Raw genomic sequence first — 12,939 nt, 5'->3', positions numbered from 1 at the left:
ATGAAAGAATATTCTCGCTTGCAACTGGTTTAGTTTCTTAAATATCATCGTTCCAATGATTTTTCAAGACATGTCCTTTTTTTATGTAATACTGAACAATATATGATACTGAGTGATATAATAAATTGGGAATATCTTAGGTCCCCCCAAGAGAAGTGCTATTGCAAAGCGATGCGGGTGCGACTTCTGTGGCGATGACTTTGGCTATGGTTTTGGATATGGTCATGGCTATGGTTATGGACATTACGGGGCCGGATATGGCGGGTATGGACCTTATGGACCATTCGGGTACGGACCATTCGGCTCATATTTACACGGCGGATACCTACATGGCGGCCCATTCCCATATTACTAAGTATGTACAAGTAAATCACTCTTAAAGGGACGAAAACAACACATAATTTTTGACATGATTATATTTCAAATTTTTCACTTGCAGTTAACAAAAGTGAATTAGATAAGAGTGTTGCTGTGGCATGGGTGCACAGTCACAAATGCGTCTATTTTTTGTATACGCGTTCCCGCGAAAATCATTTGTCATGTCCCTGAAACAAAAAACATGGCAGAAGCAGTCTCGCGTGACATGGCTTCTTCTAATTGGTTAAAATCGGCAGCCCTTTGTTTGTTTCGCGCGCAGTGTATCTAAAAATAAATCAATTTGTGACTGTGTCGGGGCAAGACCGCAAAGTGACAGATTAACACTTTTATCTCACTCACTGTTGTAGTCAACTTATGTTAACATCTTTTTAAGCCATAACCCAGAAGTGTGGATCTCTCTCATTTGGCTTTGGCCTACCAGTAAACTGCATTATCTAAATTTTGAATACGGTTCCCGCCAAATTATGACCAATCAGATTGGGCCGGATGACCACAACGCCTCTGATTGGTCTGCAAACAAGTAACAGCACGATGGAATGCTCGTGCCTCATGCAAAATTATGGATCGTGTAAGGCAATATCGCGAAGTTTGTATTCCCCAAAAAGCTACCAACAGCCCTGCTAAAAATAGATGATACTGAAAACTGATGGTTCGCATTCCAACGCAGATTATGGGTTTTTAGTATTATATCCCAGTTGTCTGCGGTCGAGAGAAGCAGACTCAGAACAGATCTAATTTAGCTTGACGTTTCACGAGTAAAATATAAGTGCACCCATTTTTCGCACTGAAAGTTGCAGTGGGGAGAAACCTCACGCTACTTACAGTGGTTATCAGTCACAAGCACCACTTAGACATTTTTTCCATATTTCGAGAGTAAAATTTAGCTGGACGTCAATCAAATGTTTCCACGGCGAATTCAACTGCCGTCAAGAGAACAGGACTATTCACGCGGCCATGGAAACAAATCAAATTTTGATTGACATCCACCTACATCTTATTTTCGCGTGTAACAGATAACCGCTGCAGCAATGGAAAAACAAGCAAATGTTGTAGTTTCGTTTCCAAGAACCATTTGGGTGCATCAATGTTATCGTGAGTTGGAATCCGTTTTGACAGTACAACTAGGGTGACAGATTTTGTTTTAAGCGTGTGTCACTAGTATCGAAAGATTCGCGTAGCTTTTTTCAAACAAACAGGTGAAGGCATTTTCACAAATGTCCCCTAAAAGTTAAAGGCAATACTGTTACATTATTTTAGCCTTACGTCAATACAATTAAAATCATCTTCATATTACTGTGGACCATAAGATAATGCCATATTTCTTTATCATGAACCACATTACTGCACTCAAGGTATTCTTGGTTGTATGGAGCTGAAGGATGGAGAGAATGAAAATAGATTGGAACTTGGAAAAATTAGGCATAGAACTTATTCATAAATGGCGGTCAGTTTAAAATTCTTCTGTCCAAGTACAAATCAGCCTATACCAAGTCCCGATACCACACAGTTAATTGAAAAAAAAAATCTTGCTCTAAAATGAGGCTTGGTAGGCTAATTTGCACATTAGAAGAAGAAGAATAAGACAGGTGCTCTTTATGAATAAGGTTTTTTCAAGCTTAGACAGGGTTTCAAACAATCGCCAAAAATTCAATATGGACAGATCATCCAGCTAAAATTTCTTTCGGATATTACGGAGATTTAGTGTAATAGTGATGGTAAGCGACATAGCTCAGGTTGAAATTTGCGTTTGGTCAAAAAAAAAAGGGAACTTGCTTGGTTTTTGGCTCATTTTGGCATCTTCATAAAAGAGTGAAAAAATTGAAGCAAGAGAATAGTGATTCTTTTATGACAAGAAGAACTTATAATTTGTCATTTGCTGTTTCACGTAAATGCAATGCTAAATATCTCTATTATCCCCGGGTTGTCAGAAATGCAATGCGTGCCAGCTTATTTAGTGTTTGCGATTATTCCCTTTTATAAATACACAGATGATTATACAAAATCGCGAGCTCTCATTGGCTCGCTATCTCTGATTATCAGCCGATAATCACCTCGACGGACAAAATGGCTGCCAGTAGTCGTTTTGCCACTGTAAGTGAAAATGGTTTCGCGATGAAATGTTTTTTTTTCTTTTTTTTGAGATAATCACCTGTGTATTTATACTAAAACAATTATTCGCCTCTGGCTCAGTGATTATCGGAGAAAATTCACCTCGACTTCGTCTCGGTGAATATTCACCCATAATCACTTCGCCTTCGGTGAATAATTGTTAATTAACCTAAAAACACAAGAACTACCAAGACAAAGCCCTTTTTGACTTCCTTATTCTCTCCTTTGTAAACAAATACAGCCTATTGAAGAAGGCCAAAACAACAGGTGGATTAAACGGTTCATTGGTTTCCTTCTTTGTTTTTCAGGTATCCCACATGAATAACCTTCTCAGCTGGTCATCCTGTGAAGAGCTATTTTAATATGTGCAACGTGTTTGACTTTCTGAACAAGTGTTTATCTTTAACGAAATGGGATACGAAATGTGTCAAAACCAGAACTTTACACGCGTTGAAAACAAAACTAAACAAGCAAACAAACAAATAAAGAAGCAAACAAAGAGGAATTCTTGATGCAAGGGGCAAACTGAGACCAAGACAATGGCGTCAACATGAAGTCGAATAAAAGAGTGCCTGCGAAATTTCCTCTTTTTGATAAAATATCCACCGCTCATTGACCATTAAAACAATAAAGATACTTGGTCGAATCATGTCCGTTGGAGCATGTTAGTAAATAAAATAAATAAACTTCGTGCATGTGTAAATTGTTTCACCCCCATAAAATATATTCCCAATCTCAGTAAAATAACAAAGAGATTGAATATCACGTTAATATTGCATGACGAACGTTAACTTTTATCTATTTGATTGCGAGAGAGCCTTCTCTTTGTCTTTTGGTAATAACCAGTTGTTTTTTCCCAAGAAAATCGTCTGATATTTTAAACCTACCAATATTTCAAAGAGGTAAACAGGCGATACTGTTGTTCCGAATCGGCCTACGAGGCGACTTAAATGTCACTTTAAATTCATTGTCAACGTTAAGTGTTATCGATACATCCAAAAAAATAAAGAGCAAGTCTTAAAGCAAACAAACAAGAAAGCAGGCAAACGAAGGAGAAACCAAGAACTTAAATTGGCTCCGTAGAAATAAAACGAATAATTTTTCAGATTACAGGGGGGTAATTGTTGGTTCAAGTTTATGTCTCGTCGTTAGTAGAAGCCCTATCACGTGGATAAAAAATACAATAGAATAAAATAAAAACAAAGAAACAAACAAAAAAACACAATTCACCCAAGATACACGATGAATAAGGTTTCAGACATCTCGTAAAGAAAGAACCTACACGATCAGTGCTTCCTTGTCACTAGTAGATTTTCGAGAGGATACATTGTTCCAAACATTTGAAGGCTTCGCAAAAACGAAACAACATATCCTTTTTAAGTTTAGATGAAGGCTGTCGAAAGCTGCCCTGCCTAAGCAAGTATCAAGCCGCGGTAATTGTCGGGAATTATCCAGGTACATCTCTCAAATGTCGATTCGACTTTTTCTTCTCTTCTGAGAGACTCGTCTGAGAGTGGACAACCTTTCCCAGTACGAAATTTGATCAAAGAAAAGGAAACATGTTCCGTAAACAAAAGTTGAGTACAATAAATGCTGCTGATCATGGTTACTACTTGCTAGACTCTCCATTTTTTTTGGTAAGTATTTTATTAAGATCTGCCCTTGAATTTTTCCTTTGCAATTACTTTGGCAAGACCATAGTCAGGGCAGCTTCGTCATCTTCAAACTTTTTCACCGCTTTCTTTGCTTTGACAAATTTTCCAAACCATTTCGGTGGTTTCTTGATTGATTTTTGAAAACGAAGCTGGCCTGGTTATGCGTTTTTACTAATTTTTTCTATTGTCACAGTTTGATATTATTTGCCTCAGCCACGAGGTTTTAATACACGTGTACGTTGTTTATGACGTGGTTTTTCCATGTCAACAGCCCGACGATCCTGCTGTGGATGCTGCAACTGTTGCGGTGGCTTTGGATGTCCGGAGTGCTGTCATCACTGTTGCGGAGGATGTTGTGGATGTGGTCATTGCGACACAATGACATTTCCGGTCTCGTTTGGAGCTTGTGTTAATAACCCATGCTGTGAATGCTGTAAAAAGCCACCAAAGAAAGGCTTTGCCCAGTGGCCTTGTATGTGGCCGTGCTGCTGTGAGTGCAAGGTTCCAGAGTTTAAATTGAAGCCACTGAAGCCCAAGGCGGTCCCCAAGGATTGTCACGACTGTTGCCATTGCTGTCATGGGTGTTGCCATGGATGCTGCCATGACTGCTGTCATTGTTGCCACTGCTGCCCCTGTTGTTGCTGCTGTAAGCGTGCAGGTAAACTAGTCGAAAGAAAACGCCATTACCCTCAAACTAAAGAGGAGTCAATCACTGAGATTATAGAATTGAGTAAGGATAAACGTAACCTGCGCCTGATGCAATTACTGAACGAGTCGTCTGCCGCCCACCCGTCAAGAGTGATGTTATCATGTGTCATACTATAAATGTGAGCCAATCAGATTTTACCGGAAATTACCTGCACGTTGCGATTCGAGTAAAGACGCAAACAAAACAAAGTAGCACTTTAGCTGGAATGTATCGCAGTCAGACATAATCCATACAATCAAAGCTATTTCTGCAAATCTCGCTTGACAGTTAGTGCGGTTTCTCTGCTCAAACCATCAAGGACAAAGAATTTCGAGATAAAATCGCAGAAAAAGCGCGAATTCTTCATGTTATCATCAGGCGCAATTAACAGTAGGATGGACTTTATTTAAACTCAAATATTTGGGTTGCCAATAAAAGATGCTATTAAAATAAATATGAGAATAATGGACTTTGAGAAATTCTAGTTTACCAGAAGCAGCAGCAACTCAACTATCATTTTGTAAGAATTGTGTCACTAAACCATTGTTCAGATCAGTTGTTCAGCTCTTCCATAAACAATGTCGAATTTCTCTGTCAAGCTCGGCTGATTCCCCGAATGTGGCAGCACTAAAGTTCTATTCGGTTCTTTTTGGATTCCGAATATATTCCAAAGGACTTACCGCAACTACAAACGTTTTCGAGTCGGTGAAAGTGGAATGATGCATTTTTTTCTAGAATTTTCGGGCTTGTAAATATAAACTGTTGCCAAATCCTATAGGAAGTACAACTATAATGTCTTCTTCGGATGCGTTCTCTCTTCTCTTCCTTTAAAGATTTTTGAAAAAAAAAATCTGAAGGCGAAGCAACAGCAGCTGTAAACAGAGGTTAAACATCCTTCCTGTTCAAACCCTTCTCAGCGGCCATAATTTGATCAGCTGTTAACAGATTCTACGAGAAGTAGCAAGGACCCTAACCCTAACCCTGGAGCAAGGCTCCAGGAGCTCTATTGTTTTTCGGCCAATCAGAGTAAAGTCCAGATTCTAGACTACGGGCAGATGACTCGTTACGAAATTGTATCAGGCCTTCTTTTTCGTGCCCTGTCTAAAGAAAAGTACGCCTGATCGCAGGTTAGGATAAACGCTGTCGTGTACACGAAGAAAACGTTTCGTCCTTTCGTAAAATTAGGAAAACTATTTACAAGATTCCTTAAGTTTAACTCCAAAAAATATTCTGAATGATTAGATTATATTAGTCCTCATCGTTATCATTATCAACATCATTGCATGATTATAGACCAGTAACCACATTGACGTATCATGGTTAAAACCCCTTCTCTTATCACTGATCAAGTAACAATAGGCCACTTCGGAAAATACCATAAGACTCTTTGTTCGTCCCCCCAGATTTTGCATAAGCATTGTTTTCAGTTTCTCTTGGGACTAACAATGGTCGGTCCTAAGAGAAAACAAAAACAATGCTCATGCAAAATTTCGAGGGACAAACAAAGAGTATTATGGTATTTTCCGAAGTGGCCTGTGACACAGACTTAAAGATGTAGAAGGTCTTCTTTACAGTCCACATGATTCCCTCACCAGGACACGGAAAAAAGAGATGCATTCTTTCGCCAGCCATCGAGAGAGTTCAGCCTTACCCGTACGTGTACGGCCTTGTTGCGCCCTTCTATTACGGCAGTCCACTGGTAGCAAGCTATCCCTATTACTATGTATGAACAGTGTGAGTAAAACGACAAGGCAATTAACCTCTAAGACTAATTATAACTTAAACAAGGAAGTTGGTCACCCGAAGTTCAATTTGCACCTTAGTCTTTATTTGAGAAAGCTTCAAAATAAAGAGGAATGATGGAATAGTTTGCATATTTTCTGGCCGGCTTAAGCGGTTGCTTTTGCGAGTCGTACATACTGCCTCGTCGATAAATAGACTGAAAGAGGATTACGCTATGACTTTGAGTCTCACAAGTTGTAGGATCAATTCAGAGTATTACAAGAAAAATGCTTTTCATAATGTTTCTTTGTCATCTTTACTTGCAGGCCACCTTTCAAGACCAAAGAGCTACCATTGGAGTTGAATTAAATAGCAACATACATATAAACATTTAGAAACGACAAGGGACATTGTTCAGACTGTCAATACAAGTGTACACTTACCATCTGTTGCTATTAGGTTACAGTGCGTAATTAAAGCTTAATTTCAATTAGCTCGCAGTCACAGGTTCGTATTCGATAGATATCTGCGGAAAACGGAGGAAAACCATCATATATATTTCCAATACACGTGCTTTAAAAAAGTCCAATAAAGACATTATTTAACGGTTTCACCCATGGTCGTTTGATTTATTTAACTTTAAAGAGCTGCCCTCTACTCAGGTAAATTATGTTAAAGCTTGTAAATAATAATCTTGGTTTAACAGAACTTTTAAAGCCTAATATATGCAAATAGACAATCAGAGTTATTTCCCTTAAATACTAACTTAGTTTCGAATTTGCACGTTTGTCAAGAATCTTATCTTAGTACATATGGCTGTTTTACTTCTGTACTATTTTTTCTTGTTTTATATCTATTCTCGCAGAGAAGCGATGCGGATGTGGCGGATGTGGTGGATGCGGAGATGCATTTGATTCTGGCGGCTGCGACTACATGGGAGGAGGTTGTGGCGGAGCCTACGGAGGAATATACGGGTGCGGCGGAGGATGCGGTGGTGGATGCGGTGGTGGATGCGGAGGCTGTTGCGGTACGAACGACTGGTGTGCTGGAGGTACGATGTGCTCCAACTGCAAAGGAGGATTTGGTCCCCCGATTACCTGCTCCGGATGCAACACTGGCTGTTGCCCTAGTCTCACCTTCCCTTGTGCTTTTGGTGCAACTGTCAACAACCCCGGCTGCGAATGCTGCAAAGAGAAGACTCCCCCCGGAAAGTGCAAGTGGCCATGCATGTGGCCCTGCTGCTGTACTTGTACTCCACCCAAGTTTGAATTTAAGCCCCTGAAGCCCGAACCTGTTTGCCACTGTCCATCACCACACAGCCATCACACAGCTTGCGGACACCACTGTCTCAAACGAACACGTATGTGTCTTGCAAAATTTCTTTCCTTTGTTGGACGAGATAAAAGTCGCAATTTGCTTGTACCTCAATTCGAGGCTGGGATAAGATAATTGTAATCTTTTCCTTTTTTGACCAAGCAAAACATCTTAACTCTTAGTATTTTTATGGCCTTGTAGGCCTTGTAGCAAGATCGACAGCGCGGGATCCATTCTTTTATTCTCATAATTTCCAATTGTTTTTTTCTTTTTATAGAAGCTAAGCAAGGCCCTGTAAAACGCAGCCTTATGGAACAGCCATCTGCACACATGCAAGCTCCATATAGTTATGGCTATGCTCAAGTATTTAACCCACTCTCTTACGGAGTCCCCATGATGCCTTTTCCAAGACCATTTTAAATCGATTACAAAGGTAGGAATTTATATGTGGAGACTACCGTCTCAACTCGAGCGTTACCCTGCACGACTGCCCTTCCAGAAAGTCTCAGACAAAGAAATAATCGATGTTCCCTTACAATCCTTACTTTGCATTTAGCCTTAGATAAAACCCAAATTGGTCAACAGAAATAACTCACGAACGCTATGCAGTTAAACCCCTTCATACCACTTGTAAGCACGGCAAATAAATGAGGTGTCACACATTACTAAGAGATACAGAGAACATTCCAAAAGCGCTGGGTTTTCTACTCGTTGGGAGAATAATTTAATTCTTTTTGTCTTTCAGATATTACTGCTCCATTATATGGCACCACTTGTCCAAAGATGACAAAAGCGTGGCCTAAAATAATCCATGGAATGTGCAACCAATGAGGAAGGAACAGATTCATTTTATTACCAACGGAACATTATATGCTTAGAAAGAACAAAACGTTTTCGTTTTCAAAAACATCGCTATATGTAGCGAGTGATTGTTTATTCTATTTTAATGAAAGAAATTTGCTCAATAAATTGAACAGAAATTTAATACGATTTCTGTGTCCTTTTTGTTTCGTAGAATCCTCTTGAATCATGTGATACACGTCCTGGTCATGTATTTTTTGACAAACTTAATTATATTATTACACCTGCATGACTCTAGTGTTTAAGTTGAATTTGCACTTCCAGGATGGGATTTGTCAGGACATTAAGAATTTTAGCTTCTGTTTTAATTGTTGCTTAACTTTGCGAAGAACCAATCACATCCACCGGGCTAATTTTGAAAATTGAAGGGATTGTCCCATTTAGAGACAAACGAAGGCGGCAACTAAGCAATTCTCATGTCAATAAGGTATACTTTCCTTGAAGTTTTTGAATTTTTGTTTCTCTTATGTGACTGTGACACATTTTCCCAGTTGTGACATTGAACCTCTCTTGGCATTTCCTTGACGCATTAAGTCTTTATTAAGCAGGAAAGAAAAACGCATTAAAGTCAAATTGTAGTCAAATATAACTAGAGAGCAATTTTGAGTAGTGAATCCACTGTCGTAGCAAGACCAAAGTTAACATTCTGGCAATCACACTAAACGCAGACAATCAATGAAATAATAAGTAGGCCTCGAACCTAATAGTTGTAGCTGGGCCGGTCAAGGGCGAGAAAATACCAAAGAGAATGTAACGCTTGGTTTTTGCCTTAACTTCTGATTGACTGCAAAATTTCGTGGCTGCTTTAACCAATGCAAAATTTCAATTGATTTCAAGTGAATAGAAGGGGACACGGGTAAATTACTATCACACTAAAGTGGTTGAAAAATGGCCCATGAATAGTCTTTACTAAGTCAATCCTACACATATTTTCACCTTCATTCTTTTTCAGAAAAACGCCAGTACTGTGCGGGTGGTTACGCTGACATGGGATGCGGAGGTTGTTGCGGAACAAACGATTGGTGCGCTGGCGGAACCATGTGCTCCAATTGCAAGGGAGGTTTCTATCCACCAGTGACCTGCTCAGGGTGTAATACCGGCTGCTGCCCTGGAATAACATTCCCATGCGTGTTTGGTGCCTCTGTCAACAACCCGGGTTGCGAATGCTGTAAAGAGAAGACTCCCCCCGGAAAGTGCAAGTGGCCATGCATGTGGCCCTGCTGCTGTACTTGTACTCCACCCAAGTTTGAATTTAAGCCCCTGAAGCCCGAACCTGTTTGCCACTGTCCATCACCACACAGCCATCACACAGCTTGCGGAAACCATTGTGTCAAAAGAACAAGTGAGTTTCAATTTATAAAGAATTCTCTGTGAATAAATAACTTTGGTTTGGCATCATTTAAGTACAAGGTGGAAAGTGATTTTTAGTTAGGATATTCACTGCAATTAAGCAGAGGCTCGGAAAAAATCTCGAACCTGTAAAACACGGGATGCGCTTGCAAACTGGTATATGAGCTACTGAGTCATCCGATTTCTGGTCAATTGCGGTTTTCGTTTTATATTTCGTAAAGGTGAATGTATGGTGGAGAATATACCTGAAACGTTGAGCTTTAGAAATTATTAAAAACTGGAGGTCACCTCATTTTAGGGGTAACACAGAGTCGGTACCGCTGGTTGTGCACTGTATGAAGCGCAGATCACAGAGCCAAAACTTTCTGGTAACGTTGTCCGATTTATCAAATCATAGTTAATGCATGGAGATGGTTATGAAACTCGGTAAGTCTTTCTGTTTCATGTTTTTGTCCGTATTTTTGGCCTCGACGGTGCACTCAACACACCCTTTTCCGAGAATATAACCAATCAAAAATCTTTCGATTAGATCTGCGAACCCGTGCAAAGCGAAAACAATAGATTGTGCACTGTCACGGTCAATCCAACATAGATTGCGACGACATTGTTCTCGCTTTTGAAAGTTTTAAGGTTTCATAACCATTCCCTCGATTAACTATGATCAAATAAATAGAGATGGTGGTCCTACGTGAATTTAACAAAAAGCTATTACTGGGAAGTGGACGCTTAACGAATGTGTTCTCCATAATTTGCAGCCAACCAGGGTCCAGTAAAACGAAGGCTCATGAATGAAGGTCCTTCTACTTTTCTACCTACCCCATACAGTTATGGATACGCACCGATCATCAGTCCATTCTACGACAGCGTACCAACTGTTCATTTTCCACGAGCGTTCTAACAATGTTTTAAAGAAGAGCCAGGTACGTAAGGTTGTCTCATCGATAGAAAGTGGATCGTTTGTCAACACCTGATCGAATCAATGTACTGATGACATATATTGTCTAGAGCTAACTATTTATTCGCGAATTAGTTCCTTTTATCGTAAATTAATAACTTTATACATATACGACTTAATAATCATAGTCATCTGGCAATAACAATCGCAAACCGCTTAGCTTGTTCGTGACTGCGACATGTTTGACAACGTTTTTGGATTGTTTCCTGAAAACATTAGTTGAAGATTACACTGAAAGGAAGTTGTTTCTATCTCTTTGTATTTCAGTGATCTTCTCCGAGTTTCCCGAAAATGAAGCAAGTCTGTATTCCTCAATGCATCACGACCGATGCAATAGGTCGGGCATTCATGTGAAGACCCCAGAAAGGGATTTCATTTCCGAGAAATGAGATTGATCAATGATCTGTGGTCGCTTAAAAACTAAAATTAGACATATGCATTGTTCATCTCAGATGACAAAAATCTAATAAAATGCTAGCAAGTGACCTTTGATTGCTTCTTTCTTTGCATAAAATCTTCTTTAAAAACGCAGAATCGTCTTCGTCTTTAATAGGAGGACATTGAGGGCGCTTTCCTTTTGTCAGAACCGGCCGGTCATAACCAATAATTTGCAAAGAAAATGCAACAATTTGAAGTAACACTTGCATGATAATCCCTCGCATTCTTCTGGAGGAGTACACATCATCCTAGAAGTGTGTTAATTTGAATGCGTTGTAGAGTTAGTCCTTCCAAATGCCCGGTCTGGCCGGTCAGTTCTGTCAAGTGGAAAGCGCCCTGAGTTTCAGTAAATGTGTTTGGTAGTGACAGAGTCAACCCGAACTAGGTTTTTAATTTGTCATAATGAGGGCCAAATAAAATATCCTTAATACCCTTAAATGGTTACAAGCCTTTCAAGCCTTCCTTCAATGGGTCATAATTTCTTACGAATATATACAACAAAATGAGGCCAGTAGGTCCAATTTACAAAATCAGAGAAGAATTATAAATCGGACTCCATTTATGAAAGGGCTCTCTGTGCAGTAGCCTTGTCCAAATCGTCTATGTACACAGGTACACTTGAGAATACCAATGGACAGCGTTAGCATAGGTTACGAAAAACCAAATTGCTTCATTTACAGTTTCCGCCGATCCATCAAAAACACCTCATAACCATGAAACTGTCGAGTGTTTTTAAATCCCTGAACCTCATGAGTTTTCCGTCTGTGCTTTTTAAGCCAATAAACCATCTTGAGAGAAGTGAAGTCTGCGTCGAAGCTGCTGACGACATAGATGTGCAGCAAAACGAGACGACTGCATGGTCATAAAATGGTGAAACAAACCTCACGCATCTTCCAAGAAGGATTTTCTGATTCTCGATTTCACCACTAGGCATCAATGTAAGTTTCGTCGTGAATCTTGGAGTGGCAAAAATCTTGATAATCTTACGAGAATTTGAATCAATGTACTGATAACATATATTGTCTAGAGCCAACTATTTATTCACGAGTTAGTTCCTTTTAGCATAAATTAATAACTTTAGACATATATGACTTAAATTAAATGTCTCTGAGGATCCATGAATCATACAGTGCAGCCATAGTTATCTGGCATTAGCAACAGGAAACCGCTTAGCTTGTTCCTGACTGCAACGAAGTAAACATGATTGACTACGTTTTAGATTGATTGCTCTTGAAATGAGCTGCTGGGGTTAAATACAAAATTAAAGGGCAATGAGACAAACTTACATTTTCACAACCCAGTTCCGGCTGAATTGTTTTTCCGCCATTTCGGATTATGGAGGCTGAAGAGGTCTGGGGTCTTCAGGCGCCAGGCTCGCGCCATGCTAGGAGGAGGGAAGGAACGGGGAGTGGGTATGGCTAACAAGCCCTGATCCTCTAAATAACAGAACTTGAGAGGGAAACAGAATG

General features: G+C 39.7%; 1 protein-coding gene across 4 annotated transcripts in view; it reads left to right on the top strand.

Moving 5' to 3' along the window:
• LOC138007463 (uncharacterized) overlaps positions 1–11,908 on the top strand; it is a 14,762-nt gene extending 2,854 nt beyond the window's left edge. Inside the window, exons 2-4 of one of the 4 annotated variants that reach the window (XM_068854394.1) lie at positions 9,680–10,069; positions 10,833–10,997; positions 11,300–11,908. In XM_068854394.1, the coding sequence (XP_068710495.1) occupies positions 9,680–10,069; positions 10,833–10,975 (533 nt within the window). In that variant the 3' untranslated portion in view covers positions 10,976–10,997; positions 11,300–11,908. Of the gene's footprint in view, positions 1–140; positions 356–2,795; positions 3,179–4,413; positions 4,801–6,425; positions 6,565–6,878; positions 7,180–7,417; positions 7,913–8,143; positions 8,300–8,611; positions 8,873–9,679; positions 10,070–10,832; positions 10,998–11,299 lie in introns of those variants that run through there. The other 3 variants (XM_068854395.1, XM_068854396.1, XM_068854393.1) reach the window with 3 other exon arrangements.
• The last annotated feature ends 1,031 nt before the right edge of the window (positions 11,909–12,939 follow it).

Source organism: Montipora foliosa, chromosome 6 (assembly GCF_036669935.1).
Source record: "Montipora foliosa isolate CH-2021 chromosome 6, ASM3666993v2, whole genome shotgun sequence".
NCBI classification, from domain to species: domain Eukaryota; kingdom Metazoa; phylum Cnidaria; class Anthozoa; order Scleractinia; family Acroporidae; genus Montipora; species Montipora foliosa.
Note: the sequence above shows the minus strand (reverse complement) of the source record. Positions and strands in the feature narration are given on the sequence as shown.